Source organism: Macaca thibetana, chromosome 19 (genome assembly GCF_024542745.1).
Source record: "Macaca thibetana thibetana isolate TM-01 chromosome 19, ASM2454274v1, whole genome shotgun sequence".
In the NCBI taxonomy this organism is placed as follows: Eukaryota; Metazoa; Chordata; class Mammalia; order Primates; family Cercopithecidae; genus Macaca; species Macaca thibetana.
The window spans coordinates 19,939,481-19,959,347 of record NC_065596.1 but is presented as its reverse complement, the minus strand read 5'-3'; the positions used below and the strand labels follow the sequence as shown (position 1 = coordinate 19,959,347).

The 19,867-nt window shown below is 54.6% G+C and overlaps 3 protein-coding genes across 5 annotated transcripts in view; 2 read left to right on the top strand and 1 right to left on the bottom strand.

The window, feature by feature from the left end:
• Nucleotides 1–16,918, top strand: part of ANKRD24 (ankyrin repeat domain 24) — a 41,424-nt gene extending 24,506 nt beyond the window's left edge. For all 3 annotated transcript variants that reach the window (XM_050770066.1, XM_050770065.1, XM_050770067.1), the window contains 12 exons: nucleotides 1,610–1,638; nucleotides 2,879–2,959; nucleotides 3,086–3,193; nucleotides 5,470–5,508; nucleotides 5,594–5,692; nucleotides 8,002–8,074; nucleotides 8,313–8,431; nucleotides 8,579–10,180; nucleotides 10,578–10,745; nucleotides 14,719–14,844; nucleotides 16,239–16,304; nucleotides 16,540–16,918. In XM_050770066.1, coding sequence (XP_050626023.1) covers nucleotides 1,610–1,638; nucleotides 2,879–2,959; nucleotides 3,086–3,193; nucleotides 5,470–5,508; nucleotides 5,594–5,692; nucleotides 8,002–8,074; nucleotides 8,313–8,431; nucleotides 8,579–10,180; nucleotides 10,578–10,745; nucleotides 14,719–14,844; nucleotides 16,239–16,304; nucleotides 16,540–16,617 — 2,588 coding nt within the window. In that variant the 3' untranslated portion in view covers nucleotides 16,618–16,918. The remainder of the gene's footprint in view (nucleotides 1–1,609; nucleotides 1,639–2,878; nucleotides 2,960–3,085; nucleotides 3,194–5,469; nucleotides 5,509–5,593; nucleotides 5,693–8,001; nucleotides 8,075–8,312; nucleotides 8,432–8,578; nucleotides 10,181–10,577; nucleotides 10,746–14,718; nucleotides 14,845–16,238; nucleotides 16,305–16,539) is intronic.
• Nucleotides 1–19,867, bottom strand: part of SIRT6 (sirtuin 6) — a 286,565-nt gene that overhangs the window by 34,422 nt on the left and 232,276 nt on the right. The window lies entirely within an intron of this gene.
• Nucleotides 1–19,867, top strand: part of FSD1 (fibronectin type III and SPRY domain containing 1) — a 293,078-nt gene that overhangs the window by 179,358 nt on the left and 93,853 nt on the right. The window lies entirely within an intron of this gene.

Below are 19,867 nucleotides of genomic sequence, written 5' to 3'. Positions count from 1 at the left end.
TGCTTCTCCTTTCATGGGTCATCTGTACACTAAGAACTTTGTTGGCCATTGGTGGCTCACGCCTGTAATCCCAGCACTTTGGGAGGCCAAGGTGGGTGGATCATGAGGTCAGGAGATCAAGACCATCCTGGCTAACATGGTGAAACCCCATCTCTACTAAAAATACAAAAAAATGAGCCGGGCGTGGTGGCGGGCGCCTGTAGTCCCAGCTACTTGGAAGGCTGAGGCAGGAGAATGGGGGTGCGCGGTGGCGGGTGCCTGTAGTCCCAGCTACTTGGAAGTCTGAGGCAGAAGAACGGGGTGAACCCGGGAGGCGGAGCTTGCAGTGAGCCGAGATCGTGCCACTGCGCTCCAGCCTGGGCAACAGAGCGAGACTCCGTCTTAAAAAACAAAACAAGGCCAGGCGCGGTGGCTCAAGCCTGTAATCCCAGCACTTTGGGAGGCCGAGACGGGTGGATCACGAGGTCAGGAAATCGAGACCATTCTGGCTAACACGGTGAAACCCCGTCTCTACTAAAAAATACAAAAAACTAGCCAGGCGAGGTGGTGGGCGCCTGTAGTCCCAGCTACTCGGGAGGCTGAGGCAGGAGAATGGTGGGAACCCGGGAGGCGGAGCTTGCAGTGATCTGAGATCCGGCCACTGCACTCCAGCCCGGGCCACAGAGCGAGACTCCGTCTCAAAAAAAAAAACAAAAAACAAAAAACAAAACAAGGCCGGGCGCGGTGGCTCAAGCCTGTAATCCCAGCACTTTGGGAGGCTGAGACGGGCGGATCATGAGGTCAGGAGATCGAGACCATCCTGGCTAACCCAGTGAAACCCCGTCTCTACTAAAAAATACAAAAAACTAGCCGGGCGAGGTGGAGGGCGCCTGTAGTCCCAGCTACTCGGGAGGCTGAGGCGGGAGAATGGCGTAAACCCGGGAGGCAAGGCTTGCAGTGAGCTGAGATCCGGCCACTGCACTCCAGCCTGGCCGACAGAGCGAGACTCCATCTCAAAAAAAACAAAAACAAAAAAAACCCAAAAAACAAAACAAAACAAAACTTTGTGTCTCCTAAGAAGGGCATCCCTGCTAGGCAAGGTGGCTCATGCCTGTAATCCCAGCACTTTGGGAGGCCGAGGTGGGCGAATCACTTGAGGTCAGGGGTTCGAGACCAGCTTGACCAACATGGTGAAACCCTGTCTCCACTAAAAATACAAAAATTAGCCACACGTGGTTCAAACAAATCTCCTGCCTCATCCTCCTGAGTAGCTGGGACTCCAGGTGCCTGCCGCCACGCCTGGCCAATTTTTGTTTTTTTAGTGGAGTCGGGGTTTCACCACATTGGCCAGGCTGGTCTCGAACTCCTGAACTCAGGTGATCCACCCACCTCGGCCTCCCAGAATGCTGGGATTACAGGCATGAGCCACCACACCCGGCCTGTCCTCTCTTTTTAAGAGTCCCAAGTTGCTCTATCAGCACTCTACCCAAGCACCAGATTTCTACCTTAAAGGCCCTGATTCTTGGGGAAATCAGGAACCCCCTACAAGTCCCTGGGGCCCACCAATGCCCTTCCTGGGGCTGGGAACAGAATGTCTGACCCTGCTTCCCTCTCTCCCCGGCCCTCACAGAGGATGACTCAGGCGAGGCGTCATCTCAGGTATGGACCCCTAAGCAGTGAAGGAGCCCCTCCTCCCTGCAACCACACTAACTTCTCCCCTGCCCCAAGCTCTGTGAGAAGAGAAGGAAGTTAGACCTGGGAAAACCTGTTTGGAAAGAATCCTACCTTCAGGGTATGCTGCCACCAAGTGGCGGCAGTGTGCCCAGCCTAACTCCCAGAACTGGGTGAGAATACTGGGGGGATGGGGCCAAATTATGGGGCTGGGGTGGGAGGGCAGTGGGGACTGAGGTTGTTGAGGGTTGTTGTCTTCAGGGAGGGAAGCAGATCTGGCCTCTTCCCCTCTTTCAGTTTTTTTTTTTTTTTCCCTGCGAGACGGAGTCTTGCTCTGTTGCCCAGGCTGGAGTGCAGTGGCTCAATCTTGGCTCACTGCAACCTCCACCCCCTGAGTTCAAGCGATTCTCCTGCCTCAGCCTCCCTGGTAGCTAGGATTACATGCACCCACCACACCTGGCTAATTTTTGTATTTTTAGTAGAGACGGGGTTTGACCATGCTGGCCAGGCTGGTCTCAAACTCCTGGCCTCAAGTGATCCACCCGCCTCAGCCTCCCAAAGTGCTGGGATTATAGACGTGAGCCACCGTGCCCAGCCCCTCCCAGTTTTTTTGTTTGTTTGTTTTTTGTTTTTTGTTTTGTTTATTTTTTGAGAGATGGAGTCTCGCTCTGTCACCCAGACTGCAGTGCAGTGGTGTGATCTCAACTCACTGCGACCTCCACCTCCCGAGTTCAAGTGCTTTTTCTGCCTCAGTTTCCTGAGTAGCTGGGTGCCACCACACCCAGCTAATTTTTTGTATTTTTTAGTAGAAACAGGGTTTCACTGTATGTTGTTCAGGCTGCTCTCAAACTCCTGACCTCCAGTGACCACCCGCCCTGGCCTCCCAAAGTGCTGGGATTACAGGTGTGAGCCACCGCGCCCAGCCCCTCTCCCAGTTTTAAAGCATCTCTGTTCCACAGAGGAGTGAAAACATGTGGGCACTGTGGTCTAGCTGGGCAAAGAACTGAGGCACAGAGAGGAGCAGAGAGTGAAGAGTAAGATCTGGAACTTACAGGGAGGTGGTCTTGTCTGCATTTTGCTGGGATAAGCAAGGGGGAGGAGGCAGGGGCTGGTTCCGTGTTTACGGGAAGTCAGGACATGACTGGGGCTGGCTAGGTTGGTTTACTGTCGGGGAGGCTGGCATGGACCCCGATCTGCCCCCTTCACCCTCTCTCCCCTCCCTTCCCAGAACTCTATGTCCAGCCATGGAAAGCAGGGGGCCCCCAAGAAGCGGAAGGCGCCTCCACCTCCCGCCAGCATCCCCATGCCGGTGAGAGATGCTCCGGGTACGGGAGGAGGCGTGGGGAGCCCCAGGCACAGGGTGGGGCTCTGGCTGAGGCCTGGGATGGGGAAACTTTAGGCCCCATCTAAAGGCCGCGGGCCGGGAGGGGAACAGGATGATCGAGATGCCTATGAGGAGATCGTGAGGCTGCGCCAGGAGAGGGGCCGCCTCCTGCAGAAGATCCGGGGCCTGGAACAGCACAAGGAACGGAGGCAGCAGGAGGTTAGGAGGCCTCCAAGATTTGGGTGTGGGGCCAAGCCCGGGTGGGGTCAATGCAGGCATGAAGAGCCCCCTACTTTTCTCCCACCTTCCCTCCTCCGTCTCTCCCCCTCCCCACTCTGCTGCGGCCACCTGGGCCTCCTCGATGTTCCTCCAACTCACCAGGCGCGGTCCTGCCTCAGGGCCTTTGCACGGCCTGGGTCCTCTGCCTGGAATGCTGTAGCCCCAGATGTTCCCACAGCTCTTTACCTCACCTACGTTATAGGCCCCTTGCCAAAGACACCTCCCATGCCCACTTCTTAAAATTGTTAACACCCAACCAGGCGCAGTGGCTCCACCTGTAATCCCAGCACTTTGGGAGGCCGAGGCAGGTGGATCACCTGAGGTTGGGAGTTTGAGACCAGCCTGACCAACATGGAGAAACCCCAGTTCTACTGAAAATACAAAACTAACCGGGCGTGGTGGCACATGCCTTAATCCCAGCTACTCAGGAGGCTGAGGCAGGAGAATCGCTTGAACCTGGGAGGCGGAGGTTGCTGTGAGCCGAGATCGTGCCATTGCACTCCAGCCTGGGCAACAAGAGTGAAACTCCATCTTAAAAAAAAAAAATTGTAACACCCGCTCCCCCCTGCCAACTCGCTAGTTCGCTTTATTTTTTATTTATTTATTTTTTGTTTTGTTTTGTTGCCACTCTTGTTACCCAGGTTGGAGTGTAATGGCACAATCTCAGCTCACTGCAACCTCTTTCTCCCAGGTTGAAACAAGTTTCCTGCTTCAGTCTCCCAAGCAACTGGGATTACAGGCGACCACCACCACGCCCAGCTAATTTTGTATTTTTGGTAGAGACGGAGTTTCACTACATTGGTCAGGCTGGTCTCGAACTCCTGACCCCAGGTGATCCACCCACCGCGGTCTCTTAAAGTGCTGGGATTGCAGGTGTGAGACACTGTGCCTGGCCTCTTTATTTTTATTTGCAGCACTTACTGCTATTGGGCATCCATTTATTTTATGTATGTCCACCCATTTGACTATGAGCCTGTGAGGGCAGGCATGGCCGGTCGTGCCTGGGTCACAGTATGGGCATCATCAATATTGATTGGGTGAATGAATATTCAAGTGAGTGGATGAATGAATGGCCGAAACCAGGGTCTGCCCTAGAAGAGGCACTCAGTAAAAACTTTCTGGCCGGGCGCAGTGGCTCACACCTGTAATCCCAGTACTTTGAGAGGTTGAGGTGGGCGGATCACTTGAGGTCAGGAGTTGGAAATCAGCCTGGCCAACATGGTGAAACACTGTCTCTACTAAAAATACAAAAAAATTTAGCTATGCCGGGCACCGTGGCTCACGCCTGTAATCCCAGCACTTTGGGAGGCCAAGGCAGGTGGATCACCTGAGATCAGGAGTTCGACACCAGCCTGGTCAACATGGCAAAACCCTGTCTCTACTAAAGTACAAAAAATCAGCCAGCCGTGATGGTGCGCACCTGTAGTCCCAGATACTTGGGAGGGTGAGGCATGAGAATCGCTTGAACCCAGGAGGCTGAGGTTACAGTGACCTGAGATTGCACCACTGCACTCCAGCCTGGGTGACAGAGCATGTCAAAAACAAAAAAAATTAGCTGGACCTGGTGGCAGGGGCCTGTAATCCCAGCTACATGGGAAGCTGAGGTAGGAGAGTTGCTTGAACCTGGGAGGCAGAGGTTGCAGTGAGCCAAGATCGCGCCACTGCACTCCAGCCTGGGTGACAGAGCAAGACTCCGTCTCAACAACAACAACAACAAAAAACAAAATAAACTTGTCGAGTGAATGAATGAGCGGATGGAACAGTGCCTGACATACAGCAGGTGCTTAATAAGTACTTAGTAATGAATGGCCAGAATGGTGCATACTGGCACACAGCAGGCACTCAATAAATACTTAGAAATGAATGACTGGTCAGAATGGTGCATGGTGGCACACAGTAGGTGCTCAATAAATACTGAGTGAAAGGTCAGAACAATAGCTAGCACAAAGTAGGCACTTAATAAATAGGAATGAATGCGGCCCAGCATACAGCAGGTGCCCAATAAATACTTAGTAATGAGTCATTAAACAGAATGGTACCTGGTACACAGCAGCCACTCAATAAATAGTAATGAGTAAGCAGGCAGAATGCAGTAGGTGCTCAATAGTTGCACATGGCCTGCGTGAATGTGCATGGAATGGAGGCTATGAAGCAGGAGGTGGGGCAGGGAGACCTTCTGCCCAGATCCAACCCCCTGTTCCTGCTTCTCCCATCAGTCCCCGGAGGCCAGCTCCCTGCACAGCCTGGAGAGACAGGTAGGTGGGAAGGTGGGGAGGAGCCGGCCTCCCCCTGCCCAGCCTTTCCTGCCAGAGGCAGCTGAGCGTCCACTGCTGCTCACAGGTGCAAGAGCTGCAGCAGCTGCTGGTGGAGAGACAGGAGGAGAAGGAGAGCCTGGGACGGGAGGTGGAGAGTTTGCAGAGCCGGCTGTCCCTGCTGGAGGTAGGAGCAGTGATGAGTCGGGCTGGGCTGGGGCTGGGGCTGGGTGGGGGAACTTCTCTCCTGCAGCAGTGAAAAGACAGCCACACCAGTGCACGCACAGCCTCACACACATGCAAACGTACCCACCAGACACATGCACTCACAAACCCATAGTCACAGCCGGGCGCAGTGGCTCACGCCCATAATCCCAGCACTTTGGGAGGCCGAGGCAGGTGGAGCACGAGGTCAGGAGATCGAGACCGACCTTCCTTCCTTCCTTCCTTCCTCCTTCCTTCCTTCCTTTTTTTTTTTTTTGACAGAGTCTTGCTATGTCACCCAGGCTGGGGTGCAATGGTGTGATCTCGGCTCATGGCAACCTCTGCCTCCCGGGTTCATGCCGTTCTCCTGCCTCAGCCTCCCGAGTAGCTGGGACTACAGGTGCCCGCCACCTCGCCCGGCTAACTTTTGTATTTTTGGTAGAAATGGGGTTTCACCATATTGGTCAGGCTGGTCTTGAACTCCTGACCTCAGGTGATCCGCCCACCTTGGCCTCCCAAAGTGCTGGATTACAGGTGTGAGCCACCGCACCCAGACCCAGAAAGGACTTTTCTTTAAGCATACGTATACACACAGGGATGGATAACCACTCTCTAGGCACGTGGCAGAGCATACATAACAGCAGGCACACCCACAAACACACAGTTTACAGACACGCAAGAAACACATCCAAGAATACATCATCACACACGCAGGCACTGTGTATGCATCCGTCTCATGCAGTCGCGCACAGACAACATGCCCACAGATACATACACATGCAACAAATACTTCTTTTTTTTTTTTTTGAGACAGGATCTTGTTCTGTTGTCCAGGCTGGAGTGCGGTGGCATGATCATGGCTCACTGCAGCCTTGGCTTCCCTGGCCTCAAGCAATCCTCCCACCTCAGCCTCCTGAGTAGCTGGGACCATAGGCGTGTGCCACCACACCTGGCTAATTTTTTTTTTTTTTGGAGAGATGGCGTCTCACTATGTTACCCAGTCTGGTCTCGAACTCCTGGCCTTGAGTAATCCTCCCATCTCTGCTTTCCAAAGTGCTGGGATTGCATAAGCCACTGTGCCCCGCCAGTATTTCTGAAAACACATAATTATGCAAACATATATACATACAGACAACCATAGACACAAACACAGAGATCCACAGACACATTAAAAACACAGCCCAAGCCTGTAATCCCAGCACTTTGGGAGGCCGAGACGGGCGGATCACGAGGTCAGGAGATCAAGACCAGCCTGGCTAACACGGTGAAACCCCGTCTCTACCAAAAAAGACAAAAAACTAGCCGGGCGAGGTGGCGTGCGCCTGTAGTCCCAGCTACCCGGGAGGCTGAGGCAGGAGAATGGCGGGAACCCGGGAGGCGGAGCTTGCAGTGAGCTGAGATCCGGCCACTGCACTCCAGCCTGGGCGACAGAGCGAGACTCCGTCTCAAAAAAAAAAAAAAAAAAAACACACAGCCACACACACCCGCCTAAAACTCAAGCATGAGGCCGGGCACCGTGGCTCACACCTGTAATCTCAGCACTTTGGGAGGCCGAGGCGGGTGGATCACCTGAAGTCAGGAGTTCGAGACCAGCCTGGCCAACATGGGGAAACCCCATCTCTACTAAAAAATACAAAAATTAGCCGGGCATGGTGGTACATGCCTGTAATCCCAGCTACTTTGGAGGTTGAGGTGGGAGAATCGCTCGAATCTGGGAGGCGAAGGTTACAGTGAGCCAAGATCGTGCCACGGCACTCCAGCCTGGGAAAAAGAAAAAAAATGGGGCCAGGCACAGTGGCTTACGCTTGTCATCCCAACACTTTGGGAGGCTGAGGCAGGAGGATGGCTTGAACCCAGGAGTTCGAGACCAGCCTGGGCGACGTGACGAGACTGCATCTCTGCAAAAAAAAAAATTAAAAATTAGCCAGGTGTCGTGTTGCACACCCATAGTCCCAGCTGCCTGTTAGGCTGAGGTGGGAGGATTGTTTGAGCCCAGAAGTTGGAGACTGCAGTGAGCTATGATCGCACCACTGCACTCCAGCCTGGGTGACAGATTAAGACCCTGGCTCCAAAATAATAATTTTAAAAAAGCAGGGGAAAGGGGAGTGGCAAAGGACATAGAAGGCGCTCACTAAATCCTTGTGGGCCAAATCTAGTGGGCCAAATGCAGCCATCTGGTACTCATGGGAGACATACAGATATGTGAACAGCCCAGTCCCCACTGGAGTCTTGGTGGGAACACACAGGGGCTGAGAGCAGAACCCCGAGCTGGACTCTGCTCCCTACCCCCAGAACGAGCGGGAGAATACTAGCTATGATGTGACCACTCTGCAGGATGAGGAGGGTGAGCTGCCTGACTTTCCAGGTGAGCCCCCACCTCCCCACGCACTCCTGGCCGCCTTGTCCCCTGGGGCCCTGGGAGACGGAGCCTGGACCTCTAGGTGTGGGGGAGTTTGAAGCTGGGAGGGAGGTATGTACTCTTCCGTTTTTTAAATTCTGCTTGCCTAAGTCTGCCCTGGGGACCCTGATCCACCACTCCAGCCCTCCACCTCCTGTCCCCTGTGGCCCAGGCCCCCGGGGCCTGACTCTGTGTCCCCCTCCAGGGGCCGAGGCGCTGCTGTCCAGGCAACTCAGCCCGTCGGCCCAGGAACGCCTGGCCTCACTGCAGGAACAGGTGGCTGTGCTCACCAGACAGAACCAGGAACTGATGGAGAAGGTCCAGGTAGGGAAAGTGAGGCTGGGGACAGATCTGAGGACCTAGGGCTGGTTCCCTGAGGTCAGGGTGGGCAGGGAAAGTGGCAAAGCTGCCCTGTGTCCCCACGGTCACATCAACCCCTGCCAGACTCCTGCCCCCCACCCCACTCCCCAGATCCTGGAGAACTTTGAGAAGGATGAGACACAGATGGAAGTGGAAGCTTCAGCAGAGGTCATCCCTCTTGCCCTCTATGACTCTCTCCGGGCCGAGTTTGACCAGCTGCGCAGGCAGCACGCTGAGGCCCTGCAGGCACTGAGGCAGCAGGAGACACGAGAGGTCCCCAGAGAAGAGAGGGCGGCCTATGGGGAGAGTGAGGGTGTTGGAGCCACAGCCACCAAAAACGGGCCAACCCACATGGAGCTAAATGGCTCAGTGGCTCCAGAAACCAAAGTTAATGGAGCTGAGACCACAGATGAGAAGGCTGCAGGAGATGAAACCATGGAAGCCAGGACTATGGAAGCCACGTCCACGGCAGCTGAGGCCACGGGAGCCACGGCCATAGAGACAAAACCCACAGGGGCTGAGGTCAGAGAAATGGAGACTGTAGAAGAGGAAGCAAACATGGAAACTAAGCCCACAGGAGTGCAGACCACAGACACAGAGGCCACAGGAGTGGAGGCCATGGGAGTGGAGGCCACAAAAACAAAAGCAGAGGAAGCAGAAGTGCTGGCCTGCAGAGCGGGTGCTGGGCAACCAGAGCCCCCAGTCACAGGGACCACAAACATGGAGGCCACAGGCTCTAGGGCCACGGGGGTAGAAGCCACAGGATTCGGTGCCACAGGTGTAGAGAACCCCGGGGTAGAGGCCATGGCCCTGGGGGTCTCTGCTGGCCCTGTCCTACATCCTGGTGCTGCAGAGGCCTCGGAAAAGCTTCAAGTAGAGCTGGAGACCAGGATTCGCGGCTTGGAGGAGGCGCTCCGGCAGCGGGAGCGGGAGGCAGCTGCGGAGCTGGAGGCGGCCCTGGGGAAGTGCGAGGCCGCTGAAGCTGAGGCGGGCCGGCTGCGAGAGCGCGTCCGCGAGGCCGAGGGCAGCGGGGCCAGCGTGGAGAGGGGTGGCGGCGACACTGCACAGCTGCGGGCCGCCCTGGAGCAGGCCCGGGAGGATCTCCGAGACCGGGACTCCCGCCTGCGGGAGCTGGAGGCGGCCTCGGCCTGCCTGGATGAGGCTCGCGCCAGCCGGCTACTCGCCGAGGAGGAGGCCCGGGGCCTGCGGGCGGAGCTGGCCCAGCGGGAGGAGGCGCGGCTGGAGCAGAGCCGGGAGCTGGAGGTGCTGCGGGAGCAGCTGGCCACGGCCAAGGCCACGGGGGAGCAGCAGCGCACGGCGGCCGCGGAGCTGGGCCGGGCACGGGACGCGGCCGAAGCCCGAGTGGCTGAGCTGGCTGCGGCCTGCGAGGAGGCGCGGCAGGGCCTGGCCGAGCTGCGGGAGGCCTCCGAGGCCCTCCGCCAGTCCGTGGTGCCGGCCACTGAGCACCGCCGGCTGCAGGAGGAGGCCCTGGAGCTGCGGGGCCGGGCAGCCAGTCTGGAGCAGGAGGTGGTGGCCACGGGCAAGGAGGCCGCCCGGCTGCGCGCGGAGCTGGAGCGGGAGCGTGTGTGCAGCGTGGCTCTCTCCGAGCACGAACGCATTGTGGGCGTCCTGCAGGCCAACGTGGCACAGCTGGAGGGGCAGCTGGAGGAGCTGGGACGGCGGCATGAGAAGACCAGTGCAGAGGTCTTCCAGGTGAGCAGGCTGGCCCCCACCCAGCACCCCAGCAGCCACGTGGCGGCCCTTTTTTAGCCCCCCAGCCCTGAGGTGTTTTGACCCCATCGATTTTACTTGAACAGACTTATTTTATTTTTTAATTTAATTTTTTTTATTTTTTATTTTTTGAGAGGGAGTCCACTGAGCCAGCACCTCCTGAGGCAGGAGAATGGCGGGAACCCGGGAGGCGGAGCTTGCAGTGAGCCGAGATCTGGTCACTGCGCTCCAGCCTGGGCAACACAGCAAGACTCCGTCTCAAAAAAAAAAAAAAAATACAAAAATACAAAAACAAAGTAGAAGGGTCATATGAATTCTGGGGTCTAGCATCATTGGAGTCTTTAGTGTCCTGAGAGTCACGCGTGGGCTTGGGCCGCAGGTGCAGCGTGAGGCCCTGTTCATGAAGAGTGAGCGACATGCCGCCGAGGCGCAGCTGGCCACAGCAGAGCAGCAGCTACGGGGGCTACGGACCGAGGCGGAAAGGGCTCGCCAGGCCCAGAGCCGGGCCCAGGAGGCTCTGGACAAGGCCAAGGAGAAGGACAAGAAGGTGGGTGCCCCCTCTCCCACACCCGGTCAGGGAGGCATTCACTCAGCAAAGGTTGAGGACAGTCTATGAAGGTCCCCGCTGTAAGGGCCTTGGAAAATCAACCCATTTTCCAGAAGGGAAACTGAGGCTCAGAAACAGAAGGGGACCTGGTTACAGCCTCTGATAAGTCAGACACACAGAGGCTGCTGTTCCAGCTACTAATTATAACCACAGTTACTTTTATTTTATTTTATTTATATATTTTTTGAGATGGAATCTCGCTCTGTCACCCAGGTTGGAGTGCAGTGGCGCCATCTCGGTTCACTGCAAGCTCTGCCTCCCGGGTTCACGCCATTCTCCTGCCTCAGCCTCCCGAGTAGCTGGGACTACAGGCGCCCGCCACCACACCTGGCTAATTTTTTGTAGTTTTGGTAGAGATGGGGTTTCACTGTGTTAGCCAGGATGGTCTTGTTCTCCTGACCTCATGATCTGCCCACCTCGGCCTCTCAAAGTGCTAGGATTACAGGCATGAGCCACTGCACCCAGCCTTATTTTATTTTATTTTATTTTATTTATTTATTTATTTTTTTGAGACAGAGTCTCGCTCTGTCACCCAGGCTGGAGTGCAGTGGCCAGATCTCAGCTCACTGCAAGCTCCGCCTCCTGGGTTTACACCATTCTCCTGCCTCAGCCTCCCGAGTAGTTGGGACTACAGGCGCCCACCACCTCGCCTGGCTAGTTTTTTGTATTTTTTAGTAGAGACGGGGTTTCACCGTGTTAGCCAGGATGGTCTCCATCTCCTGACCTCGTGATCCGCCTGTCTCGGCCTCCCAAAGTGCTGGGATTACAGGCTTGAGCCACCGCGCCCGGCCGGCCTCGAACTTCTTAGCTCAAGTGATCTGCCTGCCTCAGCCCCACAAAGGGCTGGGGTTACAGGCGTGAGCCACCGCATCTGTCCCCACAGTTACATTTATTTTTTATATATTTATTTACTTTTGAGACGGAGTCTCGCTCTGTTGGCCAGGCTGGAGTGCAGTGGTGTGATTTCGGCTCACTGCAAGCTCCACCTCCTAGGTTCACACCATTCTCCAGCCTCAGCCTCCCGAGTAACTGGGATTACAGGCACCCACCACCACGCCTGGGTAATTTTTTGTAGTTTTAGTACAGACGGGGTTTCACCATGTTAGCCAGGATGGTCTCGATCTCCTGACCTCGTGATCCACCCACCTCAGCCTCCCAAAGTGCTGGAATTACAGGTGTGAGCCACCGCGCCCAGCCCAGTTACATTTGTTGAGTGCTTTCTGCATGCCAGACCTTATGGACTTGATGCATTTAATCATATCCAGTTCTCACAGGATAGGTGCTTTTATTATCCCCATTTGAGGAAACATAAGCACAGAGGGGGGAAGTCACTTACCCAGGGTCACACAGCCATGCAGTCTTTCAGCTGGGTTTGTACCCACGCTCCCACATTCCCACGTTTGTTCCTAAACAATGATGATAACAGCAGCCTCCAGTTGTTAGATTGGGAATTTTTCACACATTACTTTTGTTTTTTTGTTTGTTTGTTTGTTTTTTGAGAGAGAGTCTCGCTCTGTCGCCCAGGCTGGAGTGCAGTGGTGCGATCTCGGCTCACTGCAAGCTCCACCTCCCAGGTTCACGCTATTGTCTTGCCTCAGCCTCCCCAATAGCTGGGACTACAGGTGCCCACCACCACGCCCAGCTAATTTTTTATGTGTTTTTAGTAGAGATGGGGTTTCACCATGTTAGCCAGGATAGTCTCGATCTCCTGACCTCGTGATCCACCCGCCTCGGCCTCCCAGAGCGCTGGATTACAGGTGTGAGCCACTGTGCCCGGCCTTACACGTTACCATTTTTAATCTTCCTGCAACTCTAAAAGCCAGAAAGCCTTTTTTTTTTTTTTTTTTTTGGGGACAGGGTCTCACTTTGTCACCCAGGCTGGAATGCAGTGGCACAATCTCAGCTCATTGGACCTTTGACCTCCTGGGTTCAAGCGATCCTCCTGCCTCAGCCTCCTGAGTAGCCGGGACTACAGGTGTGTGCCACCACACCTGGCTAATTTTTTTGTTTCTTCTTTTTTTTTTTTTTTTGAGACGGAGTCTGGCTCTGTTGCCCAGGCTGGGGTGCAGTGGCCAGATCTCAGCTCACTGCAAGCTCCGCCTCCTGGGTTTACACCATTCTCCTGCCTCAGCCTCCCGAGTAGCTGGAACTACAGGCGCCCGCCACCTCACCCGGCTAGTTTTTTTTGTATTTTTTAGTAGAGACGGGGTTTCACCGTGTTAGCCAGGATGGTCTCGATCTCCTGACCTCGTGATCTGCCCGTCTTGGCCTCCCAAAGTGCTGGGATTACAGGCTTGAGCCACCGCGCCCGGCCTTGTTTCTTTTTTTGAGAGAAAGTTTCACTCTGTCGCTTAAGCTGAAGTACAGTGGTGCAATCTCGGCTCACTGCAACCTCGCCTCCTGGGTTCAAGAGATTCTCCTGCCTCAGCCTCCTGAGTAGCTGGGATTACAGGCATGCACCACCACACCCAGCTAATTTTTGTATTTTTAGTAGAGACAGGGTTTCACCATGTTGGCCAGGCTGGTCTTGAACTCCCGACCTCAGGTGATTCAGCCTCCCAAAGTGCTGGGATTACAGGCGTGAGCCACCATGCCTAGCCTGTTTTGTTTTTGTTTTTGTTTTTTTTGGTAAGAGACAGGGTTTCAAACGCCATATTGCCCAGGTTGGTCTCAAACTCTTCAGCTCATGTGATCTGTCTGCCTCAGCCTCACAAAGTGGTAGGATGACAGATGTGAGCCACTGCACCTGGTTTCAGAAAGTATTTTTGCCCCCATTTTCCAGATGAGCAAACTGAATCTTTAAGAGATGAAGTTAGTGGCTCAAAATCACGCAACATGTCACTGGACAGGAGATGAGACACCCAGAGTCCCAGGCGCTTCAGCGTAAAGAATGACCCAGCCTCGACTCACTGTGTGACCTTAGACCAGACACTTCACCTCTCTGAGCTTCAGTTTCCGCCTCTAAACAGAGGGCAAAATTGCAGTTAGGACGATGGTTTATCTATAGCCTGGTTTCTTCCCCTGCGCACTCTGGACGTGAGGCAGGATCGTTTCCTGGGCTGGGGCTGTCCTGGGCATTGGGGGGGACTGAGCAGCATCCCTGACCTCCACCCACTCCATGCCAAGAGCTCCTCCAGGTCGTGTTGTCCTCACACAACACCCAGTGTCCCCTTGGGGGGCAGAATTGCCTCAAGTTGAAAGCTCCTGATGTATAGTAATAATAAGGCCCTGCATTTATTGAGTGCCTACTGTTGACCAGGCACAGTTTAAACATACTTTCTGTGGAGGATCACAGCTACTACTAAGTTAAGAACTTGGCTGGGCACAGTGGCTCACGCCTGTAATCCCAGCACTTTGGGAGGCCGAGGCAAGTGGATCACCTGAGGTCAGGAGTTCGAGACCAGCCTGGCCAACATGGCGAAAACCCGTCTCTACTAAAAATATAACCATTAGCCAGACGTGGTAATGGGCACCTGTAGTCCCAGCTACTCAGGAGGCTGCGGCAGAAGAATTGCTTGAACCTGGGAGGCGGAGGTTGCAGTGAGCGGAGATCACACCAGTGCACTGCACTGCAGCCTGGGTGACAGAGCGAGACTCTATCTCAAAAAAAAAAAAAAAGACAAAAACAAAAAACATGAAAACCAATTTTAGCTTGTGGGTTGTATAAAAACAGGCTGTGCTGGTAACCATAAGCATCTAAAATATAAATAAATAAATAAATAAATAAATAAATAAATAAATAAATGAAATTAAAACAGGCTGTGGGCCAGACGTGGCACTCAGGCCAGAGTTTGCCTGGGACAGGACCTTCCCTCGAAGGCCTTTATCCCTGGCCTTTTCCTGCGGCTGCAGAGAGGTCCTCAGCCCCCAGCCCTGGGCCCAGGGTGATGGCTGACAGCACTCGCACCCCCAGATCACAGAACTCTCCAAAGAAGTCTTCAGTCTTAAGGAGGCCTTGAAGGAGCAGCCGGCCGCCCTGGCCACCCCCGAGGTGGAGGCCCTCCGTGACCAGGTGAAGGATTTACAGCAGCAGCTGCAGGTAAGGGCCGGGCCGGGCGGGGGCCGCGGGACCATCAGGATGGAGGAGTCCAAATATTTACCAATCAGCACAGCATGGGTGGGGATCCCAGGAGAGGGGCTGGGGTGGGTCGGTGGCGTCCACATCACCTGCACGGTGCGGCCAGGAAATATTTCCTTTATTTCTTTTGAGACAGGGTCTCACTCCATCACCCAGGTGGAGTGCAGTGGCACAGTCTCGGCTCCCTGCAGCCTCAGCCTTCCGGGTTTAAGCAATTCTCGTGCCGTAGCATCCTGTGTAGCTGGAATTACAGACACGCACCACCACACACCCAGCTAATTTTTGTATTTTATTAGAGACAGAGTTTCCCCATGTTGGCCAGGCTGGTCTCAAACTCCTGGGCTCACATGGACCTCCCAAAATGCTGGGATTGCAGACGTGAGCCACTGCTCCTGGTACCCACTCCCCCTTTTTTTTTTGGACACAGGATCTTGTGCTATCAGGCTGGAGTGCAGTAGTGCAATCATAGCTCACTGGGCAGCCTCAAACTCCTGGCCTCAAGCAGTTCTCCACCTCAGCCTCCCAAAGTGCCTGGCCATATTTCCATATATCTATATCTATATCTATATCTATGTAAAAAGACAAAAATATATATATAGATATAGATAGATAGATAGACAGACAGACAGATAGATTTTTTGAGACAGTCTCACTCTGTCACCCCGGCTGGAGCGGGTGATCTTGGCTCACTGCAACCTCTGCCTCCCAGCTCCCAAGTTCAAGTGATTCTCCCGCCTCAGCCTCCTGACTAGCTGGGACTATAGGTGTGAGCCGCCTTGCCTGGGAATTTTTTTTTTTTTTTTTTTTTTTTGAGATGGAGTCTCGCTCCGTTGCTCAGGCTGGAGTGCAGTGGCACAATCTCAGCTCACTGCAACCTCCGCCTCCCGGGTTCAAGCGATTCTCCTGCCTCAGCCTCCCGGGTAGCTGGGACTACAGGCACCCACCACCATACCCATCTAATTTTTTGTACTTTTAGTAAAGACGGGGTTTCACCGTGTTAGCCAGGATGGTCTCGATCTGTTGACCTCGTGATCCGTCCACCTCGGCCTCCCAAAGTGCTGGGATTACAGGCATGAGCCACCGCACCCAGCCAATTTTTGTATTTTTAGTAGAGACAGGATTTCACCATGTTGGTCCAGGCTGGTCTTGAACTCCTGACCTCAGGTGAGCCGCCAGCCTCAGCCTCCCAAAGTGCTGGGATTACAAATGTGTGCCACTGTGTCCGGCCATCCTTTCATATTTTAGCAGTCGTCCATCAAAATACAGGCTTGGGGAGCAAAGGGCACTTTTTGGTGTGTTTTGCTGTGGGGGGAGGTGGTCCTGTTCTTCTGAGCACCCCTCCCTCATACCTCCAGGAAGCTGCCAGGGACCACTCCAGCGTGGTGGCTTTGTACAGAAGCCACCTCCTCTACGCCATTCAGGTGAGTGGCCAGCTCCCGGGTGCCCGGTGGCTTTGGGCAGGCCACGATTGTTCTCTCGGTCTCAGTTTCCCCTTCTGTACAGTGGGAGGCTGGTCCTGGGGAGAGGTTCGTGGCAGGTGGGAGCCCACCTGTGTGCATTTCCCTCCTGGCTGGCTTGGTCTTTGGGAGTGGTGGAGGGGCCTGGGGCAGCCGTCGGGGGTACACTCAGGGTCCCCCTCTACTCCCCCCACCCTAGGGCCAGATGGATGAAGACGTGCAGCAGATTCTCAGCCAGATTCTGCAGATGCAGAGACTCCAGGCTCAGGGCCGCTGAGAAAGGCCAGGCCCAGTGGCTACACTGACCACACCCATGCAGGGGCCTCACGCCCCTGAAGGCCCCTTGCAGACCGGCTTCACTTGGCCCCATCCGGACCCATGCACTTGGAGACCAGCCTGGGTCCCTGCCCGACCGTCCCCAACTGGCTCCATCGCCCCACCTGGTCTCTGCACGCAGGCACTGGTCAGTCTGGACCCGGGGCGTCACTGCCCCTCCCCCACCACCGGAGAATCTGTGAGTCCCTGTGTCCTCCACATCCAGACGCCAGCCCAGGAATAAAGGCATTCTGTGCACAGGACCAATGCGTGCCGTCTGGTTGCTGGGCTTCCCCTGTGGGGAGGGAAGGGGGTGGCCCAGAAAAGGAAGCACTCACACCCCTCCCCACCTGCCCCACAGCACAACAAATCAACCATCAGGATAAACTCCAACTTTTTTCTTCCTTTTCTTTTTTTGAGACAGAGTCTGGCTCTGTCGCCCAGGCTGGAGTGCAGTGGCGCGATCTCGGCTCACTGCCAGCTCCGCCTCCTGAGTTCACGCCATTCTCCTGCCTCAGCTTCCCAAGTAGCTGGGACTACAGGCACCCGCCACCACGCCCAGCTAAGTTTTGTATTTTTAGTACAGACAGGGTTTCACTGTGTTAGCCAGGATGGTTTCGATCTCCTGACCTCATGATCCGCCCGCCTCGGCCTCCCAAAGTGCTGGGATTACAGGCATGAGCCACTGCACCTGTTTTATTATTATTTTTTTTTTATGTGGAGTCTCCCTCTGTCACCCAGTCTGGAGTGCAGTGGAGCGATCTCAACTCACTGTAACCTCTGCCTCCCGGGTTCTCGTGATTCTCCTGCCTCAGCCTCCCAAGTAGCTGGGATTACAGGCGCCTGCCACCACGCCCAGCTAATTTTTGTATTTTTTCTTTTTTTTCTGAGACGGAGTTTCATTCTTGTCCCCAGGCTGGAATGCAGTGGCATGATCTCGGCTCACTGCAACCTCTGCCTCCTGGGTTCAGGTGATTCTCTTGCCTCAGTCTCCCCAGTAGCTGGAATTACAAGGCACACACCATTACGCCTGGCTCGTTTTTGTATTTTTAGTAGAGATGGGGCTTCACCACGTTGGCCAGGCTGGTCTCAAACTCCTGACTTCAGGTGATCCACCTGCCTCGGCCTCCCAATGTGCTGGGATGACAGGTATGAGCCACTGTGCCCGGCCTTTGGATAAACTCCATCTTTTTTTTTTTTTTTTTTTTTTTTTTTTTTTTTTTTTTTGAGATGGAGTCTTGCTCTGCCGCCCAGGCTGGAGTGCAGTGGCATGATCTCGGCTCACTGCAAGCTCCACCTCCCAGGCTCACGCCATTCTCCTGCCTCAGCCTCCCGAGCAGCTGGGACTACAGGCGCCCGCCACCTCGCCCGGCTAGTTTTTTTTTTGTATTTTTTATTAGAGACGGGGTTTCACCGTGTTAGCCAGGATGGTCTCGATCTCCTGACCTTGTGATCCGCCCGCCTCGGCCTCCCAAAGTGCTGGGATTACAGGCGTGAGCCACCGCGCCCAGCCCGATAAACTCCATCTTAATGCAATATTTCAAAAAGGCAAAATGGGAGCAAAAAAAGTGCATGATGAACTAAGTATGGAAATGTCAAAGAAAGGCAGGATTGGCTGCGTGCAGTGGCTTTTGCCTGTAATCCCAGCACTTTGGGAGACCAAGGTGGGAGGATTGTTTGAGCCCAGGAGTTGAAGACCAGCCTGGGCAACATGGGGAAACTCCATCCCTATCAAAAATACAAGAATTAGCTGGGAATGATGGTGTGCACCTGTGGTGCCAGCTACTCAGGAGGCTGAGGAGGGAGGATTTCTTGAGCCCAGCAGTTAAGAGGCTGCAGTAAGCCATGATCGCACTACTGCACCCCAGCCTGGGTGACAGGGCAGGACCCTGCCTCTAAAAACGGGAAAAAAGAAAAAAAAAAAGACACTCTCCTAAATCCTAAGCCTGGCCATGGTGGGAGCCCCTCCCCCCAACCTCTCCCTGCCCCTTGGCAAATCCCTCGAAATCCCCACGAGTTTCTTGGCATTTTTCAGCAAACACAGGGGAGGTGGGAGGGGAGGTGGGAGTGGGAGTGGAGATCCCCGAGCCTGTCCAGCCTGCCCCTGGGGCTTTCCTTTATTCTGGGCGTACTGATGACTGGGACATCTGTGGTGGCAGCTGCTTCCCCAGGCCTGCACTTGTGTGTCTCTCTGTCTCTCTTCTCCATGTCTCTCTCTTTTTTTTTTTTTTTTGAGACGGAGTTTCACTCTTGTTGCCCAGGCTGGAGTGCAGTGGCGCGATCTGGGCTCACTGCAACCTCCACCTCCCGGGTTCAAGCGATTCTCCTGCCTCGGCCTCCAGAATAGCTGGGATTACAGGCACGCACTACCACGCCCATCCGATTTTTATATTTTTAGTAGAGACGGGGTTTCACATGTTGGTCAGGCTGGTCTCGAACTCCTGACCTCAGGTGATCCACCCATCTTGGCCTCCCAAAGTGCTGGGATTACAGGCGTGAGCCACTGTGCCCAACCTCCATGTCTCTGTCTCTATGTCTTGGTCTCCATCTCTGTCTCCCTCTACCTTTGTGTCTTTCTCCTCTCTTACCTCTTGTCTCTCTGTGTCTCTTTTGCTCTCTCTCTCATCTCCCCATCTCCCATCTCTCTGGCTCTTTCTATCTCTGTCTTCTTTTTCTTTGACACAGAGCCTCACTCTGTCTCCCAGGCTGGAGTGCAGTGGCGCGACCTCAGCTCACTGCAACCTCCGCCTCCCAGGTTCAAGCGATTCTTCTGCCTTAGCATCCCAAGTAGCTGGGATTAGAGGTGTGCACAACCATGCCCAGCTGATTTTTGTATTTTTAGTAGAGACGAGGTTTCACCATATTGGCCAGGCTGGTCTCAAACTTCTGACCTTGTGATCCGCCCGCCTCAGCCTCCCAAAGTGCTGGGATTAGAGGCATGAGCCACCGCGCCCGGCCCTCTGTCTTCTTCTCTTCTCTCTCTCTCTCTGTGTCTCATCTCCCCGTATCTCTATTTCTGCCTTCCTCTCTTGTTTCTGTCTCTCTTTCTCTGTCTCTGTCATCTCGCCATCAGTCTATCTTTTTTGTTGTTGTTGTTTTTGAGACGGAGTCTTGCTGTGTCACCCAGGCCGGAGTGCAGTGGTGTAATCTTGGTGTACTGCAACCTCGGCCTCCCAGGTTCAAGTGATTCTCCTTCCTCAGCCTCCAGAGTA